The following is a 20,195-nucleotide window of genomic DNA, read 5'->3' on the forward strand; positions in this document are numbered from 1 at the left end:
TGCTGTGCCACTGCATGCCTTGGCTGGCAGCATCCGCCTTGCCCATGCTCCGCTTGCATCCCGGGGCGGCCGGCTCGGCCTCGATGGCTGCGCTTATGGACAGGGCGTCGCCGAGCCGTGCTCGGGCCTCTGGCACCAGGCAGTTCTGCAGCAGGCACAGGGGGCCGTGGGCACCACCTGGGAGGGGGGAAGGGGCATCAGAGCCGGCAGGACGCATCCCCCCTTGCCCACCTGGCTCACTGGGGTCCCCCCAGGACCATCCCACATCCACAACCCAAACCCAGTGCCCTGCCCCTGCCCAGCGCTGGCAATGGCTGGTCTGGTGCCACAGGGGCCATGCCACGAGGCCGGGACACGGGCAGCCTCACCTTGCTTTTCTCCGTGGCTGCCGCGACTTGCTGGGAGATCTCTGTGCCGCGGATGCCAGTTGTAGATGATGTGCAGCATTCGCTCCAGGCACTGCGTCTGAGAGCGCCTGTAACCGCTGCAGGGACAGTGTGGCCCTCGGAGCCCCGGGGCCATTCCAGCGTGGCACCAGGGGCTCAGCACGGGGGCAGCCTCCAGGTCCTGCATGGTTCCCTGTCACCGTGGCCTCGGGGCATCATCTGGCAGTCCCCTCCCTGGGCATGGGCTGGGCAGAGGAGGGGCCATGCCGAGGGTTTGGGCACCTTGGCCCCAGCCTTGCCAGGTCCTTCCCCAGACCAGGAATGCAGGAGGTTGCCTGCCCTGCCAGCAGGGGGTGCCGTGCTCCGTGGCACTGGCATGTGCAGGATGGCCACGGCGTGCCAGAAGAGCTTGGTGTTGCTGACCCACAGTCCACGGCACAGTTGCGCAGGATCCTGCCCTCGAGGCCCCGGTGCTGAGGATCCACTTGGTGCTGAGCTCCTACTGGAGCTTCTGCAGGGTGCGGAGCAACCAGCTCACAGGAGCAGTGGCCACGGTTCCACCACGAGGAGCCCCGCGCCTGCAGCCCATCCCCGGGGCGCTGCCGGCCCAGCCCCCGCCGGACTGTGGCACCCTAGACATTGCTCTGCCTGGGAAGAGGAGTTGGGGTTTGCTGCTGCAGCTGAGCCATCAGCGTCTCTCTGGTCCTGTGAGGAGACTGCACAGAGCCCTGCACGGCCCTGGGTTGAAGCCCCTCGCCCTGCCCTGCATCCCCCGCTGTGCTGCAGGAGCCTGGTCCTGCTCCTTGCCAGGAGGTGCTGGCTCGCCGTGGCATGCAACAGCGCCTGCATGTTGGGCGTCTTCTCCTTCACCGGAGCCACCAGCTCCTCCACCTCGCCCAGGTCATCTTGGAACAAGAGGGTGGCGTCAGGGACACTCGCGGGCTCTTCCGGGAGCTGCACAGGTGCAGAAGCGAGGGGGGACACCAGCACATGCCTGCACCCCGCCGCCCCCACCCAGCTGCCAGTCGGGTCAGACTCCATGGCCGTGGGCTCAGTCCGTGGGCAAGGTGCCCAGGCTGGTGGCTAATGCCGGGGCCACCTGCGCTGGAGCTGCCCACGGTGCGGAGCGTGGCCCCGGGCCCCACGCTGACTCAGCACCACGGGCTCGTTAGCTAAGGGGCCCGTGCTGCCAGGCATGGTGCAGTGCCTGCTGTGTGCCAGGAATTTAATGAGCTTGCATGGGCCAAGGGAGGCCTCTTTGGGCCTGACGCCGCCTCTCCAGGGCCCCGGGCTGGGCTGAGCAGAGCCAGGCTGGCAGGGAGGAAGGAAGCCGGAGCCAGGGGCTGGACCAGCACCAGAGGTGGATGAGGCATCGTGGACAGGCAGGGCAGGGGTCTCAGGCGCTCCCCTGCCCGTGCCTGTGTCCTCCCCAGCAGGAAGATGAGCCGAGCATCTCGGGTCGGTTGCTCTCCCTCCCTCGGTCTCCAGGCTGGCAGCAGGGACCCTGTGCTCAACCAGCCAACAGCCCTCACCTCCCTCTGGCCAGCCGGCACGCGGGCTGCCGCGTCTCCCCCTGCCCGGGACATGTCCCCGCGCAGCGGCGCAGAGGGACAGCACGAACCTCTGCGCATCTCAGGCCATCCCGACGCCCCGTGCTTCACCTGCGGTGTCCTAGCGCGTGGCCGGCGGTCCTGTCGCAGACTCACACGCAGGGCTGGAAGGGAGCTCTGGAGGTTACATCCAGTCCCAGCCCAACCTCCTCCTGGCACTCGCCAAGCATGTCATCTGGCGGTCCAGGCAGGAGGCTCTGGCCAGGAAGGCTCCCAGAGACCTCGGGGCATGTTTCCTTGGTGTCCTTCGCATGTGTCCCCAGGCGGAGCACCGCTGGGCAGAGCCGCCGGTGAGCTCCCCCAGTTCGCGAGCCGGTGGGCGCTGTCCGGGGTGTCTGCTCCGTGTCCCCCGGGGGAGCTCTCATTTTGGCCCTATGACCCACATGGGCACACCCTGTTTTCTCTTTTGTTGTCCCCCGTAATTTATTGGTGTTTTTAAGGCGCTGGTCGCCCTACCCAGTGGCAGCCCCATGGCGGTTTTAGGCTTTTAGCTTTTTTCTGCTTTTCTGCTTTTAGCTTTTAGCCTTTTAGAAAACCGCCAGGAAGACATCGAGTGCTGGATGCCAACAAGCTATCCTTTTCCAGACTGTTTTTAGTTGATGTCTTCTGGTGCTGGTCATCCCTCACCGCAGCGACACGCCGACCGACGACGCCGACCAGCGGGACCCACCCACCGGGGGTGGTTTTAACATCAGTTCCCTCCCCCCACCCCATTGGGGACGCGGGGTGCATGTTCACCGCCGGCTGCCATCCGCAGGCAACCCGCAGAGACTGGCGATCTACACCGTGACATCATGAGGACATCAAATAGTCCCAGCCCTGCCTAGGGCAGGATCAGCCCCATCCAAACCAGCCTGGACAAACCCCGTGTGCAACCTTGGGGCCGCACGACATCGTCACCCTGACACAGCCCCAGGCATCGCCCCCTCCCCTGCCCCTGGGAATGCAGGGGGGCTGCGGCCACTGACGTCTTCCTGCTGCGGGGGGGTTGCAGGCGCTGCAGAGAGCCCAGGCCAGGCCATGCCCCCGCTGCAGGGGAAGGCAAACCCCCCCAGTCCGGACCAGTCTGAGCCGGGGGGAATCCCTTCCTGCTCCAGTGCAGTGCGGGGCAAGACCCTCCACCAGGACCCTGTGGGAGCATTGGCCCAGGCCAGCCCCATCCCCAGCACCTCTGGGGGAGGCTTAAATCCCTCCTGCCGTGTAGCAGCAGAGCAGGGAGAAGGGGAATTCCCTCCTGGCCCGATGAGCCCATCCGCAAAGTGCAGCGGCCTGGCAAACACGGCTAGTAAAACACCTCCTCCTAACCCCCTCTCTGGCCATGCCCACCCCTGCCCCGTGGTGCTCGCGTCCAGCCGGGCGGGCCGGCTTTGGCATCGTCCGGCTGTGCCCAGGCCTCCGGCTGCCGCACATGCAGCTGGGCCAGGTGGTGGGAGGGTGTCCCTGTGCGGGATGCGTGCGCAGAGCCCAGCTCACGGCCTGGCTGCGGCACGGCTGCAGCAAGCGTGATAATCCATGATGCCAACGAGGGACGGGGTTGCAGGAGCTGGTGGGCTCTGGACTCAGCTGCCCAGGGGGCTCGTGGGGGAGAACGCAGCCTGGGGTGGGGAGCAGGGGTCATGTGCTGAACCCCGGGGTGGGAGACTGACGTGGCGCAGACCGGCAGGAGGGGATGGGGCCTGGCGCCCTGGACCTGGGAGGAGGCCGTGACCACGTGGGACCAGCTGAGAGAGCGAGCAGCAGCGCCAGGGTGTCCTGCCACGATGCCGGCCCCACGCCAGCCCCAGGAGCAGGCAGGCTCTGTCCCCAAGGGCAGCACGCTTGCTGGAGCCCCCCGGGTCTGTGGCACGCAGCCCAGCCCCTCCGCCTTGCTGGGAGCTGGGGAGAGCGCGGCAGAGCAACCAGCCACCTCCTCACCCAGCGCCCCGTCGCAGAAGCCCCTGCTCCCCCCGAGCCCACGGTGCTGTGCTCCCCCGCACGGGCCCAGCCTTGGCTCCTGGCGCTGGGCTGACGGAGGCGAGTGCAGAGTCAGCACGAGGGACGGCCCGGGCACGGGGCCAGAATCGATGATGTAGCTCTGGCAGAATCCGCGTCGTGTGGCGAGCGCCAGGAAAGGTACCGCACCGGCCTCGCTGGAGCGGGCCAGGGGCACTGCAGACCAGCCAGTCCCCCCGGGAAAGGGGGAGCACAGCGCTCAGCACCCCGGGGACACTGGACCAGGGGCACAGCCCCACGGGGTCAGAGCTGGCCAGGGCAGACGTCCTCCCTGCTCTAATGGTGGCAGCCGCAGTGCTCAGCCAGGGGTGCAGCCCCCCCGCTGCCCCGAGACCCTCGCCGGGTGCCACTGAGGTGTGCAAGCGCCTCTGAGGCACCCACGAGAAAAGGGACATCTCCCGGAGATGCCGCGGGGTCCAAACCCTCCTGCCTGGTGGGGCCGGGCCAAGGACTTCGGCACAGAAGAATTGTGCTGGGATTTCTCTGTAGTCAAAAACTGAGTGGAAGTGAAGAGCTGGCATTTCTCAAGGGCCCCTGGAGCCTGGCAAGGTGGAAAAGCACTCGATAAAGGATGGTCTGGAGCCCAGACCCAAGAGGGTTGACTCCCGGCCAGTATTTGTGGTGTCATTAACCGCTCTCCCGTGGACTATTCCCACTCTCCACTGACGTGGGATCGTAGGAAGGCAGGGCTGGGGCAGACCTCGCAAGGTCACGTCTGGACCAGCTCCTGCTCAAGGCAGGACCATCCTTGACTAAACCGGCCCAGCCATGAGTCTGTGCACCCTGCTCTTGACAATTTCCAGGGATGGAGATTGTGCAGCCTGTTCCAAAACCAGACTGCTCTCAGAGTCAGCCTCAGTTTCCCCTGCTGCAGCGTGATGCTGTTGCTCCCAGGCCTGTCCCCTGCGGCCACAGAGAAAAGTCCAGCTCCATCCTCTCTGTCCCCTCGCTTCAGGGATCTGCAGTCTGAGGTCACGTCCCGTCGGGCTGCTCTTCTCCAGGATAAATAGAACCTCCTCAGCGCAGGACTTTGCACTTGTCCTTGTTGAACCTTGTGAGATTTCTTTTGGTCCAATCCTCCAATTTGTCAAGGTCACTCTGAACCCTAGCATTAGTCTCCAGCATATCTACTATTCCCCCCAGCTTGGTGTCATCTTCCAGATAGCTAATGAAGATAGTGAATAAAACCAAACCAAGAACCGAGCCCTGGGGCACTCCACTTGATACTGGAGACTCTTTCAGCCTGTCTTACTAGAGGCCACAAGTCCTCATTATAGGCCTCAAATGTCTTGCTTCAGGCCTAAAATCAGGTGTCTCGCTCCAACCAACCCCCTTGTGAATCCTGCTGGGGTCGTGGTCCCTGTGGCCCCAGGGCAGGCAGCTCCACAGGCTGACAACCCATCATCATTAGAAGCTTTTACTCTGCTCCAATTTTGCTTCTGACTGAGGTCTCAGAGGGAGCAGGGACTCCTTTTCTGACTGTCTCAACGGTGTTGAACATCTCGTGATCTGCAAAGCTGAGCCCAGACACAGCCCCAAGCATGAGAACCTGCCTCCTCTCCCCAGACTGCGGGATGTTTTATAGTAGTCCGAGGGGCCTGGTTTGCAAGCTCACCCTGTAATACTGGCCCCAGGCAGGGAGGAGAGCAGGTCTGCCTCCATCTCCAGGAAATGAGACATGGGTGTTGGCACCTTATTGCAACTTGGATGAGGGGGTGGAAAGCACATTGTCCAAGTTTGCTCATGACACTAAGATGTGGGGCGAGGTGGACACACTTGAAGGGAGAGAGAGGCTGAGAATAGATTTAGACAGACTACAAAAGTGGGCAGATGAGAATAGGACGGGGTTCAACGTAGACAAGTGCAGGGTGCTGCACATGGGGAGAAGGAATCCGCAGCACACACAGGCTGGGGGGCTCCCTCTTGAAAGCACAGAGGCAGAACGGAGTCTTGGACCCGTTGACTCCAAGATGAACATGAGCCGCCAATGCCAGACCGCAGCCAGCAAGGCCAGCCATACCTTGCCGTGCATCCACAGATGCATCTCGAGCAGGTCCAAAGAGGTGATCTTCCCCCTGTATGCGGCACTGGTCAGGCCACAGCTGGAGGACTGTGTCCAGTTCTGGGCGCCGCACTTCAAGAGGGATGTCGACAGCATGGAGAAGGTCCAGAGGAGGCCACTCGCATGGTCAGGGGGCAGCAGGGCAGGCCCTACGAGGAGAGACTGAGGGACCTGGTGGCTGCCTACAAACTCCTCAGGGGAGATCAACAGCAAATAGATCAAGCCCTTTTCTCCGCAGCACCACCTGGGGTGACGAGGAGCAATGGTAATAAGCTGATGGAGAATAGGTTTAGGTTAGAGATCAGAAAGCAATATTTTACAGTTAGGTCCTCACCCCTACCTTGGGCAAATTCAAGAGGAGGTTGGATGATCACCTGTCTGGGGTCTGGTGAACGCAGCATTCATTCCTGCCTGAGGCAGGGGGTCAGGCGAGATGATCTGTTTAGGTCCCTCCTGACCCTTGCTACTATGAAACTATCAAACATGGGCATCTCCAGGGTGGTCTGACAGGGCCCTGAGGCCTGTCCGCATGCAACTGGGGTGGGATCCAGGGTTTTGGCAAGCGGGGTACAAGTGGGGTGGCAACACAACACACCATCACATGCAGCACAACACACCTTTCTCTCCAGATAAAGAGAAACGAGAAGCCTTATAAGATGCCAGGGTCCCAGAGCTATATTATGAAGTTGAAGATGAAAGCAAAACCCAGCATAACCATTTGAACGTGTGCTTGTTGGCTAGATCATGTATCGAGTTTTCAAAACCACAAGCAGCTCGGCAAGGAATAGTCTGTCCTTAGTGCTGTGGTCGCCACAGTTTGGCTGGACTCGATGATCTCCCAAGGTCCCTTCCAGCCCTAAAGTCTATGAAATCTATGAAATCTCTCAGTTGGATTCATAAACAATGTGCAGCCTTCCTGAGCACCTCCAACAGAGCCCAGGTTAACGTGCCTGGGCTGCCTCTGCTTCTGCTTCAGGAGGCATTGGTACCTGGTGCTGCCAAGCCTGGTCCTAGCCCAGTCCCTGCCCGGCCTCCCAGGACCCAGCTCTGCTGGTCTGGCCAGCAGCTGCGCCGTAGGCTGCATGCAGGTGCAGACCTGGGGGCTGCATTGGGGCAGTTGCAGCCTCTTTGATCCCCACTCCACCCAAGTTTAACACCACTGGCCTGGCAGACCGCCTACACCCTGGTCCCTTACACCCAGGTCTGGCATCATCCATTAGCCCAGGGAGGATGTGGCAGGGGCTTGGAGAGTGCATGCTGGGGCAGAGCTGACAGGCCTACGAGACAACGGCCTCCTCGGTGTGTTCATGGGCACCTGTGGGTTTAAACCCCTGTGTTTGAGTCCTGCTGTCCCACATCTAGGCTGGCAGCACAGCAGCCAAGGGCACAGCAGGGCAGCATGTGTAGGGCAGGGGGAGGCATGGCCATGCGTGTCCTGGCCAAGGCATCTCCTTTACCTTTTATTTACATAAATGAATGATCCATGGCCCAAAGTTGGATTTGCCTAGAGATTTCGGGGGAAGGACAGGAGCAGCCGCCAGCTGCACTCAGTGACTTCCTCACCAGGGAAGCACATAAGAGCTGCCGTGGACAGAGTTGGAGCCTCAGGCCACCATGCCCAGTCTCCGATGTGACGCGGCGGCAGAAAGCCGAGGCCAGAAGGGAGACTGACCCGGTCTGAGCAGGGTTTCCCCCACCCCTCTCTCCCTTGCAGCCTCCAGCATTGAAGTGCAGGGGTTGGGTGCTCCAGGAGCGGCAGAAGCAATTGCTGGCCCAGTTGTGTCCTCACCCTGCTCTCAGAGCTGTCGCCAGGAGCTTTCTCGTCCTCCTTCCTCTAGACGGGGGATCAGGGACACATCCGGTACAGACTGAACCTGCCTGGCCACCGCTGCTCCAGGGCACTAGGTCCCCAAGTTTTGAGGTCCCTGGGGAGGCCTGCTGCCAGCAGTGCCAGTAGTGGCGTGGCACAGTAGGTCCCACCAGCCCCACAACCCTGCAGGGCGGGTGCTGCTAAGGGTCAAGCACCATGTACCTGTTTGCTGCCGGAGATCACGGCACTGCAGTTCACTCATTGCACTTGCTCCTCAGCCACGCTGCAGCCCTCCTCGGCCATCGTCCCCACCCTGGCACATGTGGCCTTTGCGCATCTCTCAGCTCCTGGGCACTGCCTCCCTTAGAGAAGAATAAAGACCTTCCCAGGCAAAGGCTCTTGCTAGATGCTCAGCAGTGCTGAGGGCCCTGCTCCGCACTGCACGGACAGCCTTGTGCCCTCATTGCTCTTGGCTGTGAGCCCTGTCCCCTGTACTTGGGGAATGCTGGGTCTGGGGTCTGCAGGTGCCCCCAGCTCAGATGCAGCAGCTGGCAGGGTGAGGAGAGCTGCAGGGCTCCAGACGCAGGCTCCATCCCTTCTCTGTGGATGGTCCCCTGATGCCTTCCCATAGCCCCCACAAACGGCAAACACAGTCTCCCTGCACCGAGACAGCTTGGAAGGACCCTGAGAGCATCTCAGCTTGCAAAACCACAGGGCACCAGCACACAGGCACCAGGTGCAGTCGCATGGGCCCCAGACATGGGCTGACACAGACTGGGCACCCGGGACCGGGGCAGCTGGGCAGATGCAGCCTTGCAGAAGGTGCAAGGAGGCTGGGGGTCGCTAATTTTTTAAATAATTTGAACAGTTGAAGTCGATGTTTATTTTTAAACCTCTCTTTCCATTTGCATCCATTTAAGTTTTCAGGGTTGTGCAAAATCAGCAGTGTGGGGGGCAGGGCATTCAGTGCAGGCAGGAGGCCGCTAGCAGCTTTATGAAGTCCCATGTTCAAATGTATAAAAGTAGATCTGTGTACATCAGTAAAGCATGCAGACCTGCTGACATGGCCAGGAAAGGGCCAGGCAGGCAGGGGCCAGATGAGGAGGCAGCTCTGCCGGTGGGGGGGAAGGTGGGGGCAGTGTTGGCTGCCCAGCAGGACCTGGCAGTGACTGGGCTGGAGCCTCCCATCCCCTTCCCACTCTGGGGTTCGGGTAGGGGTTTGCTCATGTCGCCTGTTACCTCTCTCCAGCCCCTTCCCCACCTGGGAACCAGCAGCTAATTGCTTAATTGAGGTGTGGTTCCTCTTTAACTCTCCCCACCCGCCCTTCTCCGCTGCCCATGTAGCAGGGGCAGGGTCCATGCCCGTCCGTCGTGACCAATAGACTCAGGTTCCCATTGGCCCAGGTGCAGACCAAGCCAGCGATCATGGGTCGGCCTCGGGCCCGGTGCAAGCAGGACCTGCCCCCCTACCCCTGCGCCCGGCCCGTCACAGGAGGCTGGCGGAGCCCGTGGGCCCCCCACGCCCCTTCCCACAGGCCCAGGGGCCACCCGGCCCTGGCTCTCTGCTCCTCATGCTCTCCCAAGGCTCCCATCGAGCAGGGGGTCCCGAGCCCCAAGGTGGGGAGAGCAAGGAGGTGAAAGAGGAAAACCCGTCTGGAAACGTCTGGGGGTGCAGGCAGGCCCGAGGCAGCTGTTCGCCACCATTTTTGGCTCATTGGACTGGACGCCCCGTGGGAGACGCCGGCTCGCGTTTCTAGCCAGACTCGAGCAGCTCCTGTGCTGCGGAGAGCTCGGACCCGAGAGGTCCAGATGCTTTAGCACTGTGGACACCTCTCTGCAATCTCTGGCTTACTCACACACCTTGCAGAGCTAACTTTGGCGGCACCCCTGAAACGGTCTCAGGGCACCCCAGGGTGCCGCAGCTCCTGGGTTGAGACCCCCTGAGCTAATGGGGTGCCTAGCTGCATAGCCAGGGCGGGGGAGTAATGGGGGCAGGGATGTGACTTCAGCACACAGTTCTGGCAGACTGGCAAGGGCTGCATCCGTATGTTAGAGGATGCAGGAAGCTGGAAGAGGCGGCAGAGAGGAGCTGTGAACGTGCAGTTTAGACTAGAGAAAGTGCCTAAGAGTGTGAAGTTTAAATAATGCAAGGGCAGCACCCTGACCCTGAGTGAAGAGTGCTTTTGGTCCTGCTTCATGCTACCACGCACCAGGCCCTCCAGGAAGACAGGCCTGGGGCACTTGCCAGCCTTGAGCCTGGCATCGAAAGGCAGCACAAGAGCCCTGAGGCCAGACGATGGAGCTGGACGGGAAGCAAGACACAGAGCGAGCACAGGAGGAGGCTGCTCCGCGGATGCTCCGTCTCCCGGACCCCGGCACGAGCCGACACCGTCAGTGCTGCGGAGCAGCCACGGGCGCGCTGCAGCTGGACCTGCTCCTGTCACCAGAGCCGGCTGGGGCCGGTCCTCCTGCCTGCGGCCCTGTCCTGTGCCCAGCGCTGCTCGGCGCTGCCCTTCTCGGGGCCACAGAGCCTGCTGATGGCGGGCGCTGGCAGAGGAGGGGCCAGAAGAGTCCCAGTCTGGCCCCATGGGGTGGTTGGGGTCGCCCCTGCAGCACTGCCAGCCCTCCTGGTTCGAAGGGCAGGAGAGGACCCCAGGCTGTCAGAGCCCTCTGCACCTGCCCCCAGGACACCAGCAAGCCCAGTGGTCACAGCCCCAGACCACAGGGCCACTGTGGCAGGTGGCAGGTGAGTGCGTGAGCCGCACATACATGCATATTCACACATACGTGGGCACACGTTCACATATGGATACATTTGCATGCCTGCAAATCAATGCGTACACATGTGTGTGCATTGACGCACTCGTGGCACGCATCCACATGTGTACACACACACGTGCACACAGATGAAATGTGGGACAGGGACAGCCCAGACACCCAGGTGGTCCCATCCCTTTGCTGTCAGCAGAAGGCAGAGGATGCACGCACACATGCCAACATGCATGTACGCATGGACACGCATGCACAGACCTGCACAGCCCCAGCCGTGAGAACTCGCGCTGCGCTTGTCCCCTCACCCTGTCAGCAAGCCGTGGCGTGCCAGGAATCTCCCCAGGCCCCCGGGACAGCCCACGGCATGGGCTGCACTTCACCCCGCCGCCAGCCCGCGATGGACACGGCCTGTGGAAAACGGGCCGGGGGGAGGGAGGGGTAGTCCAGAGCTGGCTGGGGGCCCCGGGGACACCGGCCGGGGCGGGGCGGGGCGGGGCGGGCGGAGCCGGCGCAGCCCACGCGAGCGGCGGCGGCGGGCGAGGGGGGCGCGCAGCCGGCGCCGGGAGCCCCGCAGCCGCCTGCATGGCGCAGGGAGCCGCGCCGGGGGACCTCGCCCTGCCGCCGTCCCGGGCCCCGGCGCCCCCACCCGCCCGGGCCCCGGCCCCGGCCCCGGCCCGCGGGGCGTGAGCTGCGTGCGGCGCGGAGCCCGGCGGGGCCATGGCGCTCGGCGGCGCCTCCCTGCTGCTGCTCGCCGGACACCTCTGCCTGGCGCGGGCCAGTGAGTGCGGGCGGGCGGCGCGGGGCCGGGGCCGGGCCGCGCGCGGCGGGCGCCCTGCGGCGGGGCCGGGACCGGAGCTGGGGCTCCGGCCCCGCCCGCGCCGGCAGCGTCCCGGCGGGTGCGGGTGCGGGTGCAGCGGGGCGCGTCTGGCCGGCGCAGGCAGGAGCCCGCGGGCGCGCAGGCCCAGGGCGAGGAGCCGCTCGCGGCCCCGGGCCTGGCTCGGGGGCCGGGGCCCGTCCTGGCGTGGGCCCCTCGCGGGAGACGGAGCGCGCAGCAGCCGCGGCCGCCCCCCACGCGGTCCCGCCGGCTGGGCGAGGCCAGGCCAGGCGAGGCTCCCCGGCGCCGGCCAGCCCCGGCTCGCCCCGAAGGAGCCAGGCTGAGCCCCGCGCCCCTGCCCTTGCCAGCCGCGGCCGGGCGCGAGGCCTGCTGTCGGGGCAGCCGGGAGGCCAGGGCCTGGGGCCACGGTTTGTTCTGGACAGGCCTCTTCTCCAGCCTGCTTCACCCGCTGCTGCGGGCTGCCCGGCCCGGCCCGCCTGCCGCCTTGCACAGCCCCATGCCAGCCCCACGCCGAGCCGAGCCTGCAGAGCAGGCCGCGGCCTCCAGCACCGCAGCCTGCTCTGGCCGCAGCCGCCTCTGCGGACTCCCCCTGTCCTGGAGTCTCCAGCCCCCTTCGCCCGGGCTGGGCAGACCGCTCCCTCCCTCCGGCCGCAGGAAGCTGCAGGGGTGCGAGGCGATGCTGCGCTCCCTGGCTCCGCTGGGCCCGAGGGCAGGGGTGGCCCCGAGCCGGGAGGCCTGGCCACACGCACGCTCTGCCTCGGGCACCCTGGGCAGGCTCCCTGTACCCTCTCCCGCCCCAGCCGCAGGGCACAGGGAGGCCTCCTCTGCCCACTGCTTGCCCAGGCGGGACCGCCGACAGCCCCAGCGGGCCCAGGCCGGGCTGGCTCCTGGGTCTGCGCCACGCTGGCGGGAGCCGGGCTGCTTGACACCAGCTGTCGTGACCCCAAGCTGCCCTCTGACCCCAGGAGTCTGCCTCGTTAGCCCGCCCAGCCCAGCCCAGCCCAGCCCATGCGGTGCGCTCCCCATGGGGCCGGACTCCCAGGCGGTTCATCCTCCTACCCCATCTGGGAGCCTGTCCTCTTGCCTGGGGGTTTTGGGGACCAGGAGTCTGTGGCCCAGAGCACCCTTCTCTCGCACCTCTGAATGCCCCTGCGGTTGCTGCCCTGCGGCCAGGCAGGCTGTGCCTGCTCCAGTCCCTGTGCCTGACCCAGACCCCATCTGCAGCTGCTTGACCAGCGTTTGTTTTTCTTGGCCTTGGACTTGGCCATGTCCAGGCACAGCTGGGCCCCTTGCGCACTGGCAGAGCTGCCTCTTCCCGCTGGGTGTCATTTCTTCCCCACATTGTGGGGGATGGGGATGGGGCTGGCTGGGCCAGTGCTTCTGCCGGTACCGACCCCACAGGGTCCTGGCGGGAGGGTCTCGTCCCCGTGCTCAGGCTTAGCCCCGCACTGCCCTGGGGCAGCAAGGGATTTCCCCCCTGCTCAGACTGGTGCACACTGGAGGGTTTTGCCTTCCTCTGCAGCGCGGCATGGCCGCAGCCTGGGGTCTCTCAGTGTATCAAAGCTCCCTGGCAGCAGCAGGGCACTGCCTCTCATCCCCTGGGGCAGGGCCTCTGTGCTCGGGGCTGGGGTATGGTGGTGTCGGGAACAGGGCAGGCAGGACGTGTCTAGGAGGGTTTGAGCAGGGCTGATCCTGCCTCGGGCAGGCAGATGGATGAGCTGTGGAGGCCCCGGCACCCAGGCTGTGCTGCAGCTCTGGTTCTCTGATCTGGGCCCCTTGGTGCAAGTCTGTGCCTCCGTCCCAGTCAGGGCAGGGGAAGCTGCAGGGTGCGAGGGCAGCGCCCAGGTCCTGGTGGCTCCCTGCAGCAGCTCTGGCCATCGGGGTGCAGCGGGGCTGTGCTGGCTGCCTCCCCCTGCACCGGCCTGGGGGTTTTGGTGAGACAGTGCCTCCAAACACCGCGGCTTCGGCTGGCTCTGGACGGAGCATGCACGGGAGCCGGGAGGACACCCCATCTGTGGCGCGGGGTGCAGGGAGGCTGTTAGGCAGCTCCTGCCTTGCCGTCAACCTCTCAGCACATTAATAGCTCGGCAACAGTGTCTGCAGGGCCCGAGAGCCAATGCTGTCCCTGGCGCCTCCCGTGGCACAGATGCACGCTGCCTTTCTGGTGGGGCTGGGAGTCGGTCCCTGTCCCCAGGGCATCAACCCTGCGGTTACCCCAGGAGGGGCAGTTGGGCAGGGTGCTGGGGTCCGTCCTGTGCAGAGGAGGGATTGCCCAGGCAGGCTGAGCAGCAGCTGGGATGTCCCCTGGCTCTCAGGTCTGTGGGTCCACGTTGTCACCTTCCCTTTGTTCAGGGGCAATGCTACAGGCACATCGGCTCCCTTGAGGTGGTCTGCGAGTGCTCTCGGGACCCCGTGCCCTTCACGACCTCATTGTTACGAGAGAGAGTGCGGGTTGCAGGTCTTAGTCACAAGGGCTCAGCCGGGTTTATTGCCTACAAACCAGCCCAGACGCTAGCAGCTAAGACCAACCAGCCGCGGGGCTACCTGGCACATCGCGTTACACCCAGCATGACCCTAGGGTCTTTTATTTTATCCGGAGAAGTACAAGAGAAGCCAAAGCAAATTCCTCCAAACCACGTGCCGGTGTATCGGGATATTAGCAATCAGGCGTGGGCAAGGGCAGTGACATCCAGCGGAGAGCAGACACGCTCACTGCGGCATGGGGGGGTCTCCGGCCCCTCAGAATTCCCATCCCTCTGCCTTGGGAGGGGTTGATGCAGGCCAGGCTTGAATTGCACCGAGTCCCAGAGCCGCAGGGCAGGCAGGGAGCTCCAGAGATCACAGCTAGTCCAAGCCTTGCCTGAGGCAGGATCAGCTCTGTCCAAGCCAGCCCGGGCAAACCATCGTGTAAGCTCGTCGTAAGACGACCATCGACCCTGACACGATACAGACCTTGTAACTGAACTGGCCACAGGGAACCATGGCAGCAGTGTCCTGCTTCTATGAAATGTCAACAGACGCTGCAGAGTCCAGGCCCAGGCCATGCCCCGCTGCAGAGGGAGGCAAAGCCCCACAGTGCGCCCACTCTGAGCAGGGGGAAATCCCTTCCTGCCCCAGTGCAGCATCGGGCTGGGGCTGAGCCTGAGCGCGGGGGCGAGACCTTCCTGCTGGGACCCTGCGGGGTTGGTGCAGCAGGAGCACTGGCCCAGCCCAGCCCCATCCCCAGTGCCTCTGGGGGAGGGGGAAAAGCCCCCTGACACCTGGAGCAGAAAGGGGCAACCAGGGCAGCCCCGAAGCCTGGGAAATGTCTGCAGTGAGTACAGGCATCGCTGGGCCTTGAGCATCGCTGCCCTATGGCTGTCCACCCTCTCCTTGACACCTCCAGTGATGGAGAGTCCACACTTTCCCACCGCCTCCACTTTCCCATGGCACCAACCCCATGGGGTCCCGGCTGGAGGGTCTCGCCCCCCACTCAGACTCAGCCCCACGCTGCACTGGGGGTAGGAGGGGACTTCCCCCTGCTCAGACTGGTCTACACTGGGGGGTTTTGCCTCCCTCTGCAGTGGGGGCACGACCTCACCCTGGGGTTTCTGCAGCATCCTTGACCCCCACCGGCAGCAGCAGGACGTTGGCAGCTGCAGCCCCCCTGTATCCCGGGGGTGGGGGCGATGCCTGGCACTGCGCCAGGCAGACAGTGTTGTGCGGCTCCAAGGTTGAACATGGGGTTTGTGTGGGCTGGTTTGGATGGGGCTGATCCTGCCTCAGGCAGGGCTTGGACTGGATGTGCCCCCACAGGTCCCCGCGGCTCTGGCATGCTGTGTTTCTGTGACCCTCAATCCCGGCACCAGGCCCTGTGCTGTCTCCAGCCTGGGGGCTTGGGTGTTTGCCCCTCAGGTGTTCCTTATTATCCCTAATTACCCCCATGGCCCTTTCCACACTGGCCCAGACCCAGGACCTGGGGAAACCAGGACTCTCCCTGCCCTGGTCCAGGGGGAAGTTAACCCATTTCCTCCCAGCGTGTCACAAAATTTCAAGGTCAAAGCAGGGAAAGTGAGGCAGGGAAACACCAAAGCACGCTGGCTCCTGTCTGCTCCGAACCCGAACCCGAACCCAGGCAGCCCAATAGGAGGCAGCTTGGCTGGCCCAGTGCAGTGCGGGCAGCATGAGCAGAGATGTGCTTGCAGGCCACGGCAGTCCCTGCACCAGCCTGTTGGGGATACTCAGATGAGGGGTGCTGGGACCCCTTGTCCTGCTGGAGCCCTCCAGCCCATCTCTGAAAAAGCTGCATCCCTGGGGGAACAAAGAGCCCATCTGGGCTGGAGGGGCCCTAGGACCATGTGGGGCCTCGTGCCCTGGCCCTGGGGGAGCCCGGCCTTGGCCATGGGGCTGTGCTGCCTCCACCTTTGCTAGCTGGCCGGGGGGCGGCTGGGTGTGGGGGGCAGTGGAGTGACCTCTCTGTCTTGTCTCTTCCCCCCTCGCATGCACAGACCGTCCCCCGTCCCCTGTCAACGTGACCGTGACGCAGCTGAAGGCCAATTCTGCCACTGTCTCGTGGGACGTCCCGGAGGGAGACGTCATCATCGGCTATGCCATCCTGCAGCAGGTACGCTTGCACCTGGGCTGAAAACAGCCCGGGAGCCCGTCTGGCCACGGTTCCCAGAGGTGCCTGCTTGGGCAGACCCTGCTCAGCCTCATCCCCCGGTGCCTCTGCTCAGCCCCATGTGCCCTGTGTAATTGCTGTAGCCCCAGCTGTGCCTGCCCCGGGTCCCAGGGACACCCACTCCACCCACAGCCCGGGCCAGGCCTGCCGTGGGCAGATCCAGGATTTTGAATAGGGAGGTGCAGGTGCGTCCTCACATGGAGCACAACACACTTTCCTCCTGCTAAAGAGAAACCAAAAGCTTTACTAATATGTTTGGGGGGACGGGGGCAGCACTATCTTAGTCAGTTCAAGCACTAACCAGTATCACTATTGCAATGGTCTCAAGTTGCAGCAGGGGAAATTGGGGTTAGATATTAGGAAAAACTTTCTCATGAGGAGGGTAGTAAAGTATAGGAACAGGTTGCCCAGAGAGATGGTGAGTCTCTGTCCTTGGAGGCGTTGAAAACCTGGCTAGACAAGCCTTGGCTGGGATGATGTACTTGGGGTTGCTCCTGCTTGGAGCAGGGAGTCAGACTAAGTGCGACCTCCCTTCCAGCCCTCATTGCCTATGATCCTATTGGCATGTGCACTGATTTGCTAGAGTACATGTAGTTTTAAGAAAACAAGAAACTAGGCACAGGAAGGTCAAAGGAGATTGTATCCTTAGTTCTGCAGTCACCATAGTTAGATGTGTGTCTCTCAGTCATCAAACATCATCTAGCCTTCTTGAGCATCTTGACAGGGCCTCCAGTAATTCCCTGCTGGTCATTTCTACCCCGAGCTCATATGACCCCCCTGCCGAGTCCCGGTCTATAGCTTGAGCTACCAGTAGTCTGCAGGGGAGTGCAATAGGAGATGGATGTGACTAGGAGTGGTGACCAGCATTGTAGAGAAAGGGGAATTTGAATGGTGGATCATCAAGACCTGCACAAAGGAGTGGGTTGTTCACACCTGGGGCGTGAAGAGAAATTAGCAGGAATCAGGGAGCTGACCAGGAGCCATGAAGGCAATGGACTCCCTCAGCACTGCCTGGATAGAAATGCTACTGCAGTTGGAGGGGAAGTGTGGGTGGAGATGGGATTGGGGGTGCAACCACTGCACCTCCAGATCCACTCTGGGGTCTGCTTTAGGCTGGGCTCTGAACAAGGCACCGAGGCTCTTCAGGGATGGTGCCTGAGCATCCAGGGGGGCCTGAGCAGCCCCACGAGGCCTGGGGGCCTGGGCAAGAAACCTACGGGGGCACCATGCTCTTAGCTGCACGGGCTTTTGCCCTCTCAGGGCCCTGTGGGGCTGTGGGGGGGGGTCCTGGCCAGGCTGACGGGGGCTGGTCCCCACAGCGGCAGGATGGGCAGATGCAGCGGTTCATCCGGGAGGTGAACACCACGAACCGGGCCTGTGTGCTGTGGGACCTGGCAGAGGACGCTGACTACGTCATCCAGGTGCAGAGCATTGGCCTGCATGGCGAGAGCCAGGCCAGCAAGCGCGTACACTTCCGCACCCTGAAGGAGACGGACCGCCTCCCCTCCAACAGCTCCAACCAAGGTGAGCCCTGCGCCATCGCTGAGGGGCAGCCAGGCAAGGGGCAGCTGGCCTGGTGCTGGGCGCTCCTACAGCAATGGGGAGTGAGGACGTGGCAGCCGGTAGCAGCTGCCCCCAGGCCTGTGCCCGCGCTGCGCCGTGTCCCTGCAGAGGGAGGCTGCAAGCCCATCCGGGACTGGCGCTGCATTGGAGCTGAGCGGGGGCCAGTGCCCCGCAGCTTTGCAGAGTAATATGGGACCATCCCCAGTCCAGCAATACCCAACCCCAGTCCCCCATGCTGGGCAGCCCCTGCCATCACTGTCATCATCACCGGGCAGCCTGAAGCCGCAGCGAAGGGCCTGCAGCCCTGTGTCCCGAGGGCCAGTTGCCTCCCTGGCCTCTGTCCCCCATGGGGACGGGCAGGGCTCAATCCCCCCCCCCCCACACTGGTCCCAAGCGGAGCAGGGGGTGGCTGGTGGCTGACCGGGGTGTGCGCACCCGCAGGCGACATCACGGTGGAGGGGCTGGACAAGGAGCGGCAGCTACAGACAGGCGAGATTGTCATCATCGTGGCCGTGCTGCTCATGTGGGCAGGTGTGTGTGGCAGGTCCCGGCTATGCTGCGGGTGCTCTCGGGTGCCACTGCAGCCTGGGGACGGGGCATGGGGCACACTACAGGAGCCCCCGGGACTGGTTGCAACACGCTGGGCCCCTGGACAGCAGGGGGGCCTTGGCCCCGTGGTCACAGCCCTCCCTGGGCTTTGCTGATGGGGGCTGAGGGGTGTCCAGAGGGCCATGGCAGCACAGCCTGCAGTGGAGGCCGGGGGCAGGGGGGTGTGACTGAGCCCCTTGACCCCCCCCCCCCGTGTCGCGGCAGCGGTGATTGCGCTGTTCTGCCGGCAGTACGACATCATCAAGGACAATGACTCCAACAACACCAAGGAGAAGGCAAAGCCGTCGTCGGAGCACAGCACGCCCGAGCGGCCCACGGGGGGGCTCCTGCGGAGCAAGGTGGGTGCATGTGCACGGCTGGGGGCCAGGCTGCAGGGGCCAGCCAGACGGTGGGACCAGATGCTGAGAGGCCTGGCGCATGGTGACACGTTGGGGACCCCGCTTTGCTGCCCCAGCTGTGAGGCCACGCATGCTGCTGGGGGCTGGTCCTGGTCCAGTTTGCGCAGGGTTGAGGATCCATCCCTTTGCCACCTTGGCCCCAGGGGAGTGGAGAGGAGGGCAGAGCCCTGTTGCCTGGTTGGCCATGGACAAAGTGCCGCTCGCAGACCCAATGACCATCCGTGTCTCATGGAGCAGGACCCCCCGTGACGACCCCTGAGCTGGCTGGAGAGCTAACTGTGCCCAGGTCTGGCTGGCTGTGCCTCGCCCCCCGTGCAGGGGGCTTGCTGTGGGTTCTCCAAACCTTGGCTGCACCCTGGGTCCTGCATGGGGTGGGGGCTGTCGTGCCAGGCTCTGCCCACTGCTTCTTCTGCTTGGGGGAGGTGGGTTTCTCAGGTGGGCCCAGGCCACTGGGCCTGCAGGTGCTGCAGCTGCAGGGGAGCGTGGTGCTCAGCGCTCCTCAGCGTGCCAGGCTGCGGGAGCCAGCCCCTTGCACCAGGGCAAGTGCCAGCTTCAACGCCCCCTTCTTTCTGGCAGAAAAAGTCCCCATCAGTCAACATCATCGAAGTGTGAGCGCAGGGCCAGCACTGGACCGGTCCAACCAGAGCAGAGCATGCTTGCAGGGTCAGGACACGCTCCTCCGTGTATGGAGACGGGATGGAGCAGTGCACGCAGCACACGGGTGGCACCGGCAGCACAGGACTGCATCGCCTACGAGCCCCAGCTGCAGCCACGCAGGGGAAAGGACGAGGGTTTGCGGCCCCTTGGGGAGAGACCACCGGTGCCTCCCTCCGTCGCCTCCAGCCCAGGCTCCTGGCAGCAGGCAGCTTTGGCTCTTGTCCTCCCCACGGGGATTTCCCTGAGCCTAGGGTCTCAGCCGAGGTGGCACATGCAAGCCCAGGTCAGGACAGCTGAGGTGGTGCATGCAAGCTGGGTGCGGGGGCCCAGGTCAGGACTGTCTGCAGTGAGACCAGGTCAGTGCAGGGTTTGGGGGGGTTGCAGGGGTCACCGGGGTTTGTAAGGCTGCTCCCCTCCATGCAACTAGGGCCAGGCCAGGGGACTGAGGGTTGCAGGGGGATGAGGGTGGGCCCAGGTGCTTGGCTTTGCTGGTTGAGCCCCCCCTTCCCTGGATCGAGCCGAGCCAGCTGGTGGCCCCACAACCCCAGGGCCAGCACAGGGCACCAGCCAAACCCCTGCAACCAGGACAGCACGGAGGTACTGGCGGCCTGGCTCCTGCCCCGGACTCACAACCCAGAGCGGGCCCACGGCTCCCTCCCCAGGACTCAGCATCACGGCGTCTTCCAGGATCAAGCCTTTGCGCACAGCACTTTCCGGACTTGGCCTCCTCTGCGGGAAGGGGCGGGGGGCAGGGCCAGCAGTGCCCATAGTGGGGGCTTTTCAATAAAAGTCTGTGGTCTGAGGCAGGGCAGGATAGGCTCCGTGGCGGCTGGGGCTGGGA

At 63.8% G+C, this 20,195-nt stretch overlaps 1 protein-coding gene and 1 long non-coding RNA gene across 7 annotated transcripts; one reads left to right on the forward strand and one right to left on the reverse strand.

Annotated features, from left to right (window-relative positions):
• Positions 1-47: 47 nt before the first annotated feature.
• Positions 48-11,031, reverse strand: LOC149875808 (uncharacterized). The gene is made up of 3 exons (XR_016439769.1): positions 10,938-11,031; positions 369-8,222; positions 48-177 (listed from the first exon to the last, which is right to left on the reverse strand). It is a non-coding gene; the product is annotated as an uncharacterized LOC149875808 (long non-coding RNA).
• Positions 11,032-11,151: 120 nt separating this feature from the next.
• FNDC4 (fibronectin type III domain containing 4) lies at positions 11,152-20,156 on the forward strand. 6 transcript variants are annotated; one of them, XR_016439768.1, is made up of 7 exons: positions 11,158-11,410; positions 15,955-16,070; positions 17,447-17,651; positions 18,132-18,221; positions 18,504-18,637; positions 18,841-18,983; positions 19,274-20,156. XR_016439768.1 is itself a non-coding variant. In XM_090031287.1 (7 exons), the coding sequence occupies exons 1-6, from the start codon at positions 11,350-11,352 to the stop codon at positions 18,944-18,946; spliced, it is 618 nt and encodes a 205-aa protein (XP_089887413.1). In that variant the 5' UTR covers positions 11,160-11,349; the 3' UTR covers positions 18,947-18,983; positions 19,274-20,156. The 6 variants fall into 6 exon arrangements, 5 of the variants coding, with proteins under 5 accessions (XP_089887410.1, XP_089887409.1, XP_089887413.1 ...); XM_090031287.1 differs by having other exon boundaries at positions 11,160-11,410; positions 18,935-18,983; XM_090031284.1 differs by having other exon boundaries at positions 11,152-11,410; positions 17,453-17,651; positions 18,841-20,156.
• Positions 20,157-20,195: the final 39 nt, after the last annotated feature.

This window comes from Crocodylus siamensis, chromosome 1 (assembly GCF_052110815.1).
Source record: "Crocodylus siamensis isolate JL-2025a chromosome 1, ASM5211081v1, whole genome shotgun sequence".
NCBI lineage: Eukaryota > Metazoa > Chordata > Crocodylia > Crocodylidae > Crocodylus > Crocodylus siamensis.

Excerpts from the sequence above, each read along its gene's own strand:
- FNDC4 (XM_090031283.1), top strand. The coding sequence starts at position 11,350 with ATGGCGCTCGGCGGCGCCTCCCTGCTGCTGCTCGCCGGACACCTCTGC. Across the intron at positions 11,411-15,954 it reads CCTCTGCCTGGCGCGGGCCA|ACCGTCCCCCGTCCCCTGTC; the intron begins GTGAGTGCGGGC and ends TCGCATGCACAG. Across the intron at positions 18,638-18,840 it reads GGGGGCTCCTGCGGAGCAAG|GGGAGTGGAGAGGAGGGCAG; the intron begins GTGGGTGCATGT and ends CCTTGGCCCCAG.